A 13,475-nucleotide genomic window follows, 5' to 3' on the forward strand; every position below is an offset into this window, starting at 1 on the left:
CTACTATTCTAGTGTTTCTACACAGCAAAATAGTAATATTTTGTCTTTTTCCTTCTGTTTTTCTGACTGAACACACTAAGATGTGGCGCTACTATGGATCGCTTTTTGCTTAAAACTATGGCACGAAACTAGCATATGAAAGATGTTCCAGCTGGCTCAGCAGTTACAGCATAACTATAAAAAATTAATATCATTTAAGACAGTAATTCCCAACCTTTAGTAGCCCAGATGTTCTTGGATTATAATTCCCAGAAACTCTGGCCATCACAGCTAATGGCAAAGGCTTTTGAGAATTACAGTCCAAGAACATTTGGTTTATCCAAGGTTAGGGATCACTGATAAGGCACTGTAGCTACGTATACCCAAACAACACTGCTAACTCAAGTTCAGGATATAAGATCAAGATGAAAATAATCCTTCATGCTCATTATGAAGACTACCAATTTATGTTCTACTGTGAATGAAGATCTAGATCTAACTGAAGGACAGGCCAATTATTTGGCATCTCCCTGCAATATTGGAACTGTGAGCTCAAAGGGGCAATTAAAAGCATTGAGTTGTCTCTAGAAGCAATACTAGTATCTTTCTTCAAAGACTAGTAGTTTCTACAAAAAGGGTAAGCAATCTGTGGCATCCCAGACATTATTGGCCTGCAATCCCCATTGGTATAGCCCACGGTGAGGAGTGATATAAATTATAATGCAGCAACAATTTAAAGAGACGCAAGTTGCCCATCTCTGCACTAACTTTTATTATTATTCAGGTCCAGAGGACTATAAAAATCAAGCAATACATATTCACTGCTTATGTATCAGAAGATAGCATTCCCAAAACAAACCCTAAGCAATGCTGACAGTACACCAGGCAAGACAGTACACCAGACAACCAACAATGCTTCACAATTTTTTTTGTAAAGATCGATAGATCTTTCAGCAAACAGAACAGCATTTTCAGTTCCCATAGTTTCAGTCCAGTGAACATTTAACAACTGGAAATGTACAAAAACTGAAATGTTCAAGAACTGTAAAACTAATGTTACTGTAAATTCCTCCACCCATGACAATATATTGGCTAAAATTTTGTTGCTTAGACTTAGAGTAAAAAATAACAACTGGAGTAGACTCACTGAATTAGTGGGGATTTGGTAAGTCAACTTCTCCATATGTTCCACTTCTTCAATGGGTCTATTCTGGTTGAGACTTTTACCACACTAAGCAACAGGTTTTTGGCCATTGGTTTTTAACAATACTGTGTTTTATGGACGCTTAAGAAACTGCAGCTCCAAAGAAATGCACTTCAGAGGTAGAGAATAATCACCAATCACTCTTCTCCTTGTTGCCCATCATCTTTCCCTGTTGCCCAATATCATTTGGAACTCAAAGAAGGGAGTATCAAGAGATCATGAATACAAGAGTGAGAGAAAGGAGGACAGAACCTCAAAGGAACCAAGTTATTTGTTGAAATTAGATAAATTAATCTGTACATAAGAAATTACTTGTAAAAATATAGTGAATTATACCGAAGAGTATGAAATACAAAGTCTAATAGACGCCTTTGTCTGCTTATTCACTCTCTCTCTCTCTCCATCTGACAGAAAATAGAAGTAGCCTAAATCAATTTTGTGCACATTTCTTATTTTTTAATAAGCCTTAAACTGGTTGCTGACTGAAACAGCTGAGGAAATAATTAACAAGAAATGTTAATGGGAGCATTGCTTGTTTATAGGGTGCCTTCCTGAAACATGTCCCTGATTCATCTTAAATATTTTTAACTCTAGTCAAGATAAACAAACCACACCCTTCTGGTTTCAGAATGTGAACATTTTACTCTTGGTAGTAGCAATCATAATACAACAATTAGTCATGCAACATTTAACTAGTACATATTTGTATGAAAATGTACATGAACACAAACTTTGCCTCAACACTTCTTGATTAAAAGTCTTACCTTGAAATTACATGAGTTAACAGCTAAGTCTGTGGTTTTATTAATAATGAGCATAAGCTGATGAGACAAAGACTTCAATCACACGTTTACAATACATCTAAAACAGACCCAATACCTTTTGCTTGAAAACTGTATTTGAAGTTCAAATAACGAAGGCATATATAATATAGCAGCAGCCAGAAAGACCACAAGTACTGTACTGGAAGATACTATGAGATATATATCATTATGGTTATTAAATAGGTGTGTTTACAAACATTGAAGCAAATGTCTATGGAAACTGTATGCTAACTGAAACTGGATAAACCACTCTGCAATTCCTGCTGCACCTTGAATAAGATAGCAACAGTGCGAAAAGGGTGCAAAAAAAGCTCTTTCTATCAAATAGCAAAGTATATACAGATTTTCAGGCATGAAGACATTTCAGTAGCATAAAATAGACAATGATTTCACTGTACTGTATCTGGAAGCAAGAACCAACAATTTGTTGTCGACATTAAACATTACTGGAATGAATCAACCATTTGAAAACTATCCACTGCATCTCTATTCCATTTCTAACATCCCCAAGACAGTCTTGACCCTTTTCTATAAGATCTTTATACTCAAGCCTCATCTTGCATTAATAAATTGCTTTCTCCAACCATTGACACACCATCCTTAAACACTCTGCATTCATTTTTCCTCTCCCCAAAGCTGCTGACCTTTTCATCAACTAAACTGAGAAGGGGGAATTCGTACAGTGAGGGTACACCACAACAGAGTTTTCTATTGTCCTTCACAATGAATGGAGCGGTCCTTGTACAACTAGCAATCCTACATTAGAATTAGCAAAATCAGGCAGTGTATTGCCTTGTCAGAAAGATCAGCCCAGATCCTCCTTCAACAACACTCCTCTTTATACAGGAGGTTATAATCTGGGAACTACTCAGTATTCCTCATTATCTAATCTGGGAATTTATTATATTCACTTCTCTCACTCCCCCACCCTACCCCAAGAGGCCTTGATAAATATGTGAATAGGCAATCCGTGGGCGATAGCATGGAGGCCAAGGGAAACATTCATGAATGAGGATTGTGTGTAATTACGAGCAGAATCAAAAACACATTGGGAATATGCACGTGCAAGGGGGAGGCTTGTGTCTAAGTGGCCACAGAGAATAGACATGAGAAGGTTTGGGAGGTATATATCCAAATCCAGTCAAGGTAAGAGAGCAGTCACTGCAACAAGCATGAGGTGAGATGACCAAATTAAAACTGTGTGTGATCTCACAGAGATCAGAGGTCTTGCTGGATTATGAAATCATACAAACATGCAGGGAAATGGTCTGTGGGGAGCATATACTCCTGACAGCAAAGGGAGGGGAGCAAACGAGGCATAGCAATGATGGGGAATATTGCAATTATGCCACTTGCCACAGACTGCTCGTTAGCCCCAAAATATGGCAGCATTTGCTAGCTTGAAGAGTTTCCTCCTACAGGTGGGAAAAAAATCAACACCTGCACAAGTGTTGAGCTACTCAGACAAAACACACCTCACGGGACATCTGCCAAAAAACTGTGTGAAGCACCACCTCAAAAGGAAGAGGATACAAGACAATTCATGACATTTCAGAGAGCAAAAGGATATTACCATTCTCATTAAAGAGGGGATCCAGATGCCCATCAAACAGTCTATCCAAAATTCGGTAATTATAAGTGAGTGGTTAATTTTGTCCTAAAGGGGTCAGCTGCTTCCTAGGCTTGAATGCAGGCTTAGGGGAGCAGCAATGAGGCTTCCCCGTCATTATTGTTAATTTGCAAGCCCCAAAACAAGAAGATGCCTTTTTTTAAAAAGAAAAAATAAACTTGTGCATGGGAGATGTGCCGTTTTTAAGTCCTGGAAAAAGGAGGCAAAGCCTCTAACAAGAGAGACTGGCTACTCCGAGAGGAAGAAATAAATCTCCAAATCCAAGGCTTGTCAATTCGATTTCCCTTCCACTCAAAATATATTTCACTATTATGACAAGCGAGCCATGTTGCTGGAAGAGGATTTTAAAAATCCCTTCCAGTATTTATCTGGGGAAAGCGAGGAGGGGAGGGGATGTCTGATCCTCTGAATGAAGAGATCCTGGACATCTGGGGCTCCCTTCCATCCATCCATCCTCCCTGGACGCCTCGTCCCGAGCCCTTGCCGGGGGGGGGGGGGGTGTCCTACCTCACAGGGCTGTGGCGGGGATAAAAAGGTGAACAGCAAGCACCCTGCCCTGGCAACCCACCCATTATTCCACGGCTCCTCGGAGAAAGGAGCACACGAACAAACACCAGAGGACAGTCCCTCTCTGCACACGCTCAGAGGCACCCTCTCCCGCGCGGAAACTGGGAGGGGGGGGCGCGAAGAGTCTCTCAAGCTCTTCCTCCTGGACTCCTGAGGTAGCCCCGAGGAGGGTCCGGCGGGGTTGTGCCCCCTCTCGCCCTCCTATTACCGGATCCCCGCCACCTCCTCTTTCCCCTTCCAGCTCCAAAACCCAAATCCCCTCAGCCGACACTCACTGCTCTCGCCGCCGCCGCCGCCTCCGTCTTCGTCCATGTTGGGACCGGGCAAAGGGAGGGAGAGAGAGAGAGAAGCGGGATGAGGAGCCCCGGCGCGGACGACTCGCTGAGGGAGAGAAGCGAAGGCGGCTCCGGCGCAAACCTTCCCCCCTCACGACCGCCTCGGCGGCCCGCCCGTTGCCTCACGTTCTCCTCAGACCGCTCCGCCGAAGCCGACGCCTCGGCCGGCCCGCCCGCCCCTTCTCATGTGACCCGCGCCAAAAAAAAAAAAATGGAAAAGAGAGAGAGAGAGAGAGAGAGGGAAAGAAATCTCTGGGAAGGAGGAGGAGAGGCCGTCTCAATTCAGACGTGACCGTGTCACACGCCTTGGGAGGGGCGGCCAGGTCGAGTCTGAGGGGCGACTCCGAAGTCTCGGCGGTTCTGTGAGGGGCGAATCGGTGCCACGCGGTCGGGGTTTGCGGCTCTTTTCCTCAGGGGAAAAGAAGGAGACCCCCCCTCTCCCTCACAGAGCGACAATAACAACAACAACACAAACACATACAAGTCCCTCAAAACATGCCTCCTTTTTTGCGCAAAGCGGCACAACGGCGCAAAAGGAGGTGAGTCCCTGAAGGACCAAAAGTACTCCCAATAACAACAACATATACACACTAAGCCGATATTTAACAGATACTAAGGGTTTGGGTTGAGCCTTGTATCTGTTATAATAAGACCAGTGCATTTTTAAAAAAAACTTTGGTATTTTTTAACAAGAACAGTAACAACAGACATACACATACTGCACAGGTTATTGAGAGATAACTTAGGTTTTTGGTTAAAACTTGTATCTGTTATATAATCCTAGTCAGTGCTTTTATAATTTTGATGGAAGGTGCTGGTCGTTTTAAATAATAATAATAATTTCAAAGTAATTCATTGAAAGTGAACTTTAGAGTTTGGAAAATAGGTGATTGTTGAGGCTGGATGGTTACGGGGAAGTGGCAGGCTATTTAGAAAGGAATTTTGCCTCCTGGGAGATCCAGGGGTTGTGGCTTCCTTCTTGAAAAAAGGGCAGGTTTGGGAAACCAATGAGAGCCACAAAAGCAAATTTTTGGCGGGGAATATGTAGCCCGAGGACCACCCTTTACCCACCCCTGGATGAGGTACAAAGCATCCAAAATTAGCCAAGTTATCTGCCCAGCAAAGCAGATAATATCTCAAGCATCTCCGGCATAAAAATGTGATGATAGCAAATCAAATAGTTAACAAGTTCTTGTCCTTTGCTGACATCCAAATCCAGCTGCCTGAGGCAACCGTGTCAGTGGTTCCCAAATCTGGGTCCCCAGATGTTCTTGGAGTACAACTCGCAGAAACCCCAGCCAGCACAGCTGGTGGGGAAGACTTCTGAGAGTTTAGTCCAAGAACATCTGGGGACTCAAGGTTGGCAACCCCTGCGACTCTACGTAAAGGAGGGGCTGACCCTGAGCACATGCAGTCAGGGGAGCCCCAGTCCATCCAGGCCCCCAGATCCTCCCAGGCAAGGACGCTCTGGGTGGCCACGCTAAACGACGCCAGAAAGTCATCAGTGAGAGACATCAGGCCTTCTCAGCAGTGGCACCAACCTTCTGGAATTGACTCCTGATCGAGCTGCACCTGGCCCATTCCCCATTTTTAAGGGGCTGCTTGCTGAAGACAGACCTTCAAATGCAACCTCACCTGAATTTTTCACCTTTTTGTCCTGCTGCTTTATTTGGAAGCATTGTGGCATAACGCTGAATTGATTTTGGTTTGTCTGTTCTGTATTTTATGATTGGATCGTTTTCTTGTGTTATGCCCTGTTGGATTTTTTTTTTATTGTTAACCACCCAGAATATCTCTTGTGAACTAATACGGCAGTAAATTAATAAATTAAAACTCACAAACAAATGCAGGCTCTTCCCAATAGATTGTCCTGCCTGAGGCAGACCAGAAGCAGAACATCCCATGTCATGGTGTGAGTTAATCCAAGCAAGTTGTTTGGCACCTAAACTGAGAAATCCTCATAAGTGCCCCTTCTCACTTCCTTGAAGTGAAAAATAATAATGTGAATAAGAATTTGCTGCTCTTTGGGACATCCCAGATCTGCCATCTGTCCTGATGCAGCTTCCCCACTCTACTTAAATGTTAAGCCCATCCATGAACATTATATAGAAAAGTGCACCAAATATAGTATACTGTACACTGAACAGAAACTTTAAAAAGAAGCAGGAAAAGAACAAACTCCAGCAGTCAATCTCATATTTATTTATTTTCCTCTGTTAATAGGCACCTGGTTGGACCTGGTGGGAACAGAATTATGGACTAAATAGGCCTTTGGTTTGAGCTGACATGTTGTTCCTCAAAGTAGTGAATTATGAAGGTAAATAGGGGAGGAGATTAATAATCAAGGTCAAACTTTATTCATACTATCAAGGCAGGGCTTTTTCAAATATTTCTTTTCACGTTCTTGTGCTAGGTCCAGAATTTAAACTTTTAATACACTGAAGTTGAAAGGTGTGTTTAATTATATACAGTATCCTTGTTCATATTTCAGTACAGCCTTGGCCTGGTCTTCCTCGTTTTTCATTTTCTGTTTTGTTTTTCTCTGTGTGAGTTCATTCATCCCTGCAGGGATTTACTCTATGACTTTTTATATTGCTGTTTCACAAATATGGGATCCATGTTAATAGTCTGTTTAAGTTCAAAGTATTCTTCAAATATCAAAGGTCAGGTTTCATCTCTGAGAAGCTCAGAGATTTCCCGTGCATTTGTTAATCCCTGACATCATTTTTCCAGCTCACATTCCCTGCAGGGAGTCATCTGCTGTTAATTCCAGTTCCAGTTCATTTGTAGCTTAAGTTTCCATTTTGGTTTAAATTTGAGCTGATAAACATTTGATAAATTTCTCATTATATTTCTTGGACAATTAACATTATTTACATTATGGCTAGGATCCAAGTAAGCAATTCAACTGGGTTCCACCATTTCTTCATGAACTAGAGATCCCAACCACCTTTCCTCCCAAAGCCTCCATATATATCCTAAAAACCTGCTCTGGGATTGGGGAAGCCTCTGAAACAGGCTTTTGGTAGGTAGCGCTATTTGATGCAATAGGAGAAGGAGGGAAATAAACTGCCAATTCTCCTAGTGTGAATGCCAAGGAACACTGGTGTATCATGCCCACAGTTTCTGAGCTGTTCATCTCATAAGGCAATTAACATTATTTTTTGTTTGCCATTAGGGGTGATATCCTGCGGGCCAGATGACAGTGGATGACTGTGGTAGCATATGTGTTTTACCCCTCTCTCATATACTGCTATCAAATATACTCTTGTCTTGTCACTAAACTATTTAGGTAATGGTCTCTTTTCTTGGGTATTGAGCTCCACACAACTCATTTTAAAATTAATTTAAGAAGGTTTTATCAAATAACAGTGCCCAAAATATGTTACCGTATTTATTCCTAGCCTTTAAATTCATTCAGCTCAGTTCTTCATTCTCTCTATCACCTCTCTCCCTCTCAAACTTCCACTTGTCTTATTCAAAACCACCCTGTTCCCAAGTTTGTCTCCACCGATCAGAACCATTCTCACCAATATTCAGTGTTCCTCACTTACACCCTCCCATCATATTTTTACTAAATCAATGCATTTTGAAACAATACGTGTACCCTTACCATAAAAACAGTAAATTTAAACATAACTGGACATAACACTGTGGTCAAAGCCAAAGTAATACTTCTGCTTCCACCACCTTTCCTCACCATTCACTATCATCCCTTTGTCACTTTCTTTCCATCTCCTAATCTTGTTAGCTGGAATCCAAATTCATCACTTTCACAGGGCATTTGATATGAAGCCAAAGGCTTCATCAGACGGGGGTGGGTGGGGGGAGAGACACACATAACAGCTCTAGCACAAGAGATTGGTCAGCCATTTGGCATTTACAAAGAGACCTGCAACAAAAGACATCAAAGGCTTTTCTTCAGGATTCTAGCCCCCCACCGTCTTTTCTGCCCCTAACCCTACAAAGGTTAGCTGACATTTCAAGCCCAGTGAAAATGCTTAGTCTTCCCTGGGCTGAGTTGGGAGAAGGGTTAGAAAGTCTCAGGGCATCAACTGAAATCCCAATAAATTGCTATCCTTCGCCAGGTCTCCGGGTAAGAAGACAAATCACAGATCAAGAGAACATTTTTGTCAGTAAGAGGTCTGATTTGAAGTCTGGGAGTCTGTCTTCAACCGTTTCCATCTGATACCATAGTTCACTGATTAAGCGCAAGTTCGTTTTTATGTGTGTTCTGCTTTCTTCTTTCACAACCTTACGTGGTCCCTGTCATCTTACAAGGAACTAACTGCAACTCTCAGTTTAATTAATAGTTAACAATCTAAGTAATAGTTGTGTCCAAATGGGCACCATGGCATATAAAATTTAATCAATGAACCGATAGCACAGATTCGGATGGAAGCCACTGAAACGCTGACTGCGAACATTTTCGTGAAATTGAATAGCAATATAAAAAAAACACATTGCACATTGGTTGCAATTCTGGTGCTTAGCGTCATAAGTCAAAACTACAGTAGACCCACTAAAGCAGTGGGGATTTGGTGAGGCAACCTCTCTGTAAAGCAATTCAATAGCCCTATTCTAGTTGTGATGTACTATGCTAAGCAACAGCATTTCAGACAATAAATTTTAAGAGTCTTAAAAACCAGCAGTTTTATTTTAAAAATATTTTTGCCTATACGCTGTGATGTCTGGTCCTCTATCATCTTTGGCAAGGGTTGTTTGTTTTTGGAAAGAGCTGAGCTGCAGCAGGGTGCGGATCGTAAGCCACAGCTCCTATGCCATTAAGTTAAACAAGCGGTCTTGCATTAGGAGGTGCTTCTGCCAAGAACATACTAGTGAAGATATGTTACTGACTGTAATGAGAACGTTTGTCATAGAATAGGGAGACAATACAAAAATGGAAGTGATTTCTGAAATACAGGTATGTAGAATATTTTTTGCCAAAGTCTAGAGTGTCTGTTCCAATACTTCCTAAACTGTGAGAAAATTTCTGCCAAGGCCTTCTTACTAGTACAGATTCAACCACTGAGCAACCTGAAACAATAATTTATTTAAAGAGATTGGTGCTGATATTTGGGATACATAATATTGTCTTAATCAGCTTATACTGTAGTCTAATGTTGAGGTGGTTTATGAATGATGTCCTAATCTCTACTCAAGTAACAGATTACCAAGGTCTTCCAGCTGTAACATAATGATGTGGTATACTGCATGTACTGCTTTTACTCTTCTTCTATTACCGATGGAATGGATGTAAATTAAACATGTACAGTATGTGTTCTGTGCTACAGTGTGTGGAAATGTTCAGCTTCAGTTGCAAATCCTTGCTTCTGTAAATAGACGTTGGGGCAAGTGGGGTCTCGACTTACGAACGGTTCTACACACGAACTTTTCAACCTATGAACCTGCCCTCGAGTTACAAACATGAAAAAAGTGCCCCCTCCCTCCCCTTAGAGGCTTCTGGAGGGGAAAAAAAGTCAGAAACTTAAAAATAAATAAAAGAAAGTCACTTACCAGGCCTTGGTAGCCCCCGAACTGCAGGAAAAAGAGCAGCAAAAGCCGACACCCAGAAGGGAGCCTGGCAGCCATTTTGTGCTTTTCTCTGCTCCTGCCCCCTCCTCCCTCCGCCTAACAGCTGATCGACTGGCTCTGAAGAGGCTTGGGGAGGCTTGCTCAGCACCTAAAAAGCCTGCCTGTGTGTCTTTGTGCTGAAAAAATCAGCACAACATGCTTTAAATAAACATGCTTTAAATTTGGCTTCATTGAAAAAAAAGATTTCAAAAGTGCTTTTAAAACTGTTCCCTGCCTCCCCCCTCCTTTCCTGAACTTTTCTTGACCTAAGAAAAAAAATCCCCCTCTAGTGGCGGAAGGCGGAATAGCAGCTTCCCATTAGTTTCCCATTAGTTTCTATGGACGAAAAAGAGCAGATACGGATTGAGCAGATACAGATTAAATGGTTTTCAATGCATTCCTATGGGAAATGCAGATTCGACATACGAACTTTTCGACCTACGAATCGCCTTCCAATACGGATTAAGTTCGTAAATCGAGACCCCACTGGGAATAGGATGCAGGGAATAGGATCAGGGAATAGGATGCAACTGATCTTGCAACTCTAAAGACAGGTTATCATTAGTTTATTTTTAAGTTTCCCAAATAAAATTTGTATTTCTCAGATTCCCGCACTTCAGCAGGTCTGGGGGTTAATTTTCTGCCCTGGAATCTTCTGGGAGCTGTAAAAATAAACAAAATTAAAGGGAAAAAGTCGTGGGGGGGAGAAGTAGAATCCACCACTTGCTCTATAAAATGGATATGTTTTAAACACTGCAAACACCCTATAACCTATGTAGAAAGTGAATCCTGGAGACTTCCACTAAGCAGCAATTAAACTTTTTAATTTATGCTGGGGAAGAACATCATCATCATCATCATCATCATCATCATCATCATCATCATCATCATCAGTATTAGTATTAGGAGGAGGAGCAGCAGCAGCAGTAGTAGTGGATAGGAGGGGCCAAAGATAACAAAAGAGCCTGTGGAGGCACGCAGCCCCATATCTCCCCCCGCAACCCACTGTATGAGGACTGATACTCAGAGAGCCAATGTTATGATTTTAAATAGACTTTAAGTGCTATAGCTCATATCCTTTTAATGCCCCCATTCTGTACCTTTTCCAGGACCTTCCTCAAACCAGGTACTAAAGCTGAGTTATAAAACAAAACAATCCTATTGCATTATAGCTCCTATATAAAATTGCAACTGATATACCCAACTAACCTCTTGCAAATATTAAAAGTGTTCCAACGTATTGTAAATGTAGGACAAGTTGGTGACCTAGATTCTAAGTCTTAGAATAAAAAGTGGGTTGATTTTTCATTTCAGTGTTCCATTTTAAGTTGCGTATTATCCATCAACTTTGATATGTGATGCAAACATAGTGATAAAGTTTTAGTATTCATGACAGTCGTTGTACAGTACAAAAACATAAAAATAGCTGTTTAAGGGTGTTTTCCATAATATGAAAAGGGCTTTTCCAGTCACATAAAATAAGAAACTCTGGACTTTGTACTTTTTCAATCATCTCTAATCTCTTTCATCTCCCCCCCTCAATCAGTACTTAACCTGGGTAGAATTGAAGAACCCTGAGAGGCAAAATCAGTCAAATCTTGTGTGTAGCAGATGGGCCTTAATAGTTTGCAGTTTATCATAATCATCTGCATATATCAGCTCTGATGTTGTCAGGTTATTATTATTATATGTGCATGATATTTATATTCTAAATTGAGAAGTGGCTACTTTATCCCATTCCACACCAAACCACTGTAATGCTCAGAACACTCACATCCCAAATGCTGGCAAAAATATGAGGCCATTAAGGGCTATTAAAGCCTTTTTGTTATATCCCAAGTCAGCTATGGAGTTTTTTAGGCAAAACACAGCAGTAGTCTCATTAATACTAATAGAGAAGTCAAACTCATAATATGATGAAAGAACTAGTTTTCATTAATTAGCCAGATGTCTCTCTTGTAGAGGAAGGAAATGACAATTTAACAACCCTTCCTTTGTACACTGTTATAAAAAGCAAATACAACTTCTTATGATATATATTTCCAAGGCAATCTTAAAATACAAACATAAAATATACATGTTATTGAGTTGTTAATTTATAATGGTGGTGTGAGTCCTAGGCTTGGTTTCCAGTAAACATTTAAAAATAATACTGAAGGATCATAAAGCATCCATAAAGAGAATAAAACATTAATTCATAGCACCGAACAACTGCACAACATAAACTAAGTCACTCAGCATAGGTTAATGTATTTTTATTTTAAATAAGAAAAATTAAAGGCCCTCTTATGTTTTTCAATTTTTAATTTTTTCATGTGAGAAAGAAACATTGTTTTTAGCCATCTTGGTGTTTAAAAAACAAAAATAAAAAATTATGTAGTTTAAAATCCCTAAAGAGAAAGCTTTTCCCAAGGAGGAAATCAGTGCATACACTGGAATCAAATAAATACTTGATGAAATCCCACAGTAGTTTATAGTGCAAGAGTCGAGATGGATTTGTGTAGCCTGTATAATTGAGTTGTAAACCGCCCGGAGAGTGCTTGTAGCGCTATGGGGCGGTATATAAGTCCAATAAATAAATAAATAAATAAATAAATAAATAAATTTGGCACTGACCTTACAGTTTCTTTGTCATCAGAAAAGGATTTATATAATCAGTGCTGGCAAACAAACCAACGCAGAGCACTAGAATCTCATATTTAGCATGATGAAGAATACAGTCTGGTTCACAACTGATCCACTGAAGTCATTACTTGCATAAAGGAAACGGAGGTGTGATGGAGCCCTTTTGGCTAATTTCAAACTCATTCCAGCTAAATTCTGTATTACGGCAATTTGATCTATACACAGGTATTCACGATGGGTAATTATTCTCCACTCCAAGTTACTACAATGACTGTTGTATTTTTAGAAGAGGTAGACACATTACTCTGTGCCAGCATATCTGGCAAAAACAAAGGAAAATACCAAATAAAGGCAGCAAAAATACTGTGGCACCTTAAAGACTAACTGCTATATTTTATAAAGATTGAATTGACTAAATTTGAGCTTGAGGACGTGGACTTGTCCATGAAAGCTCACATTAACAACAACAACTACAACAACGCTTTTAGAACTGCAGTGCTGGAATCAGATCCCTACGGATCATTGAATCCAGCCCTTGTCAACGAGGCCCAGTGAGGAATCGAATTCCCAACCTCTGACTCTGCAGTCAGATGCCTAGACTAGCAGTTAAAATATAGCAGTTGTCTTTAAGGTGCTTCAACAGTTCTGTCTTCAGTATTTTTTTCCGTTTTCGCCTAATATGTTGTATTTTTCTCTTACTTCTGTTGGCTCAAGTGGAGAAAACTTAAATCCTGGAC

At 40.7% G+C, this 13,475-nt stretch overlaps 1 protein-coding gene across 1 annotated transcript in view; it reads right to left on the reverse strand.

Moving 5' to 3' along the window:
* The window catches only part of CYTH3 (cytohesin 3), a 73,811-nt gene extending 69,151 nt beyond the window's left edge, over positions 1-4,660 (reverse strand). The window contains exon 1 of the mRNA XM_020799615.3: positions 4,480-4,660. Within this exon, the coding sequence (XP_020655274.1) occupies positions 4,480-4,516 (37 nt within the window). The 5' untranslated portion in view covers positions 4,517-4,660. The remainder of the gene's footprint in view (positions 1-4,479) is intronic.
* Between the last annotated feature and the right edge of the window lie 8,815 nt (positions 4,661-13,475).

The sequence above is a fragment of the Pogona vitticeps genome, chromosome 13 (assembly GCF_051106095.1).
Source record: "Pogona vitticeps strain Pit_001003342236 chromosome 13, PviZW2.1, whole genome shotgun sequence".
Classification (NCBI taxonomy): Eukaryota; Metazoa; Chordata; class Lepidosauria; order Squamata; family Agamidae; genus Pogona; species Pogona vitticeps.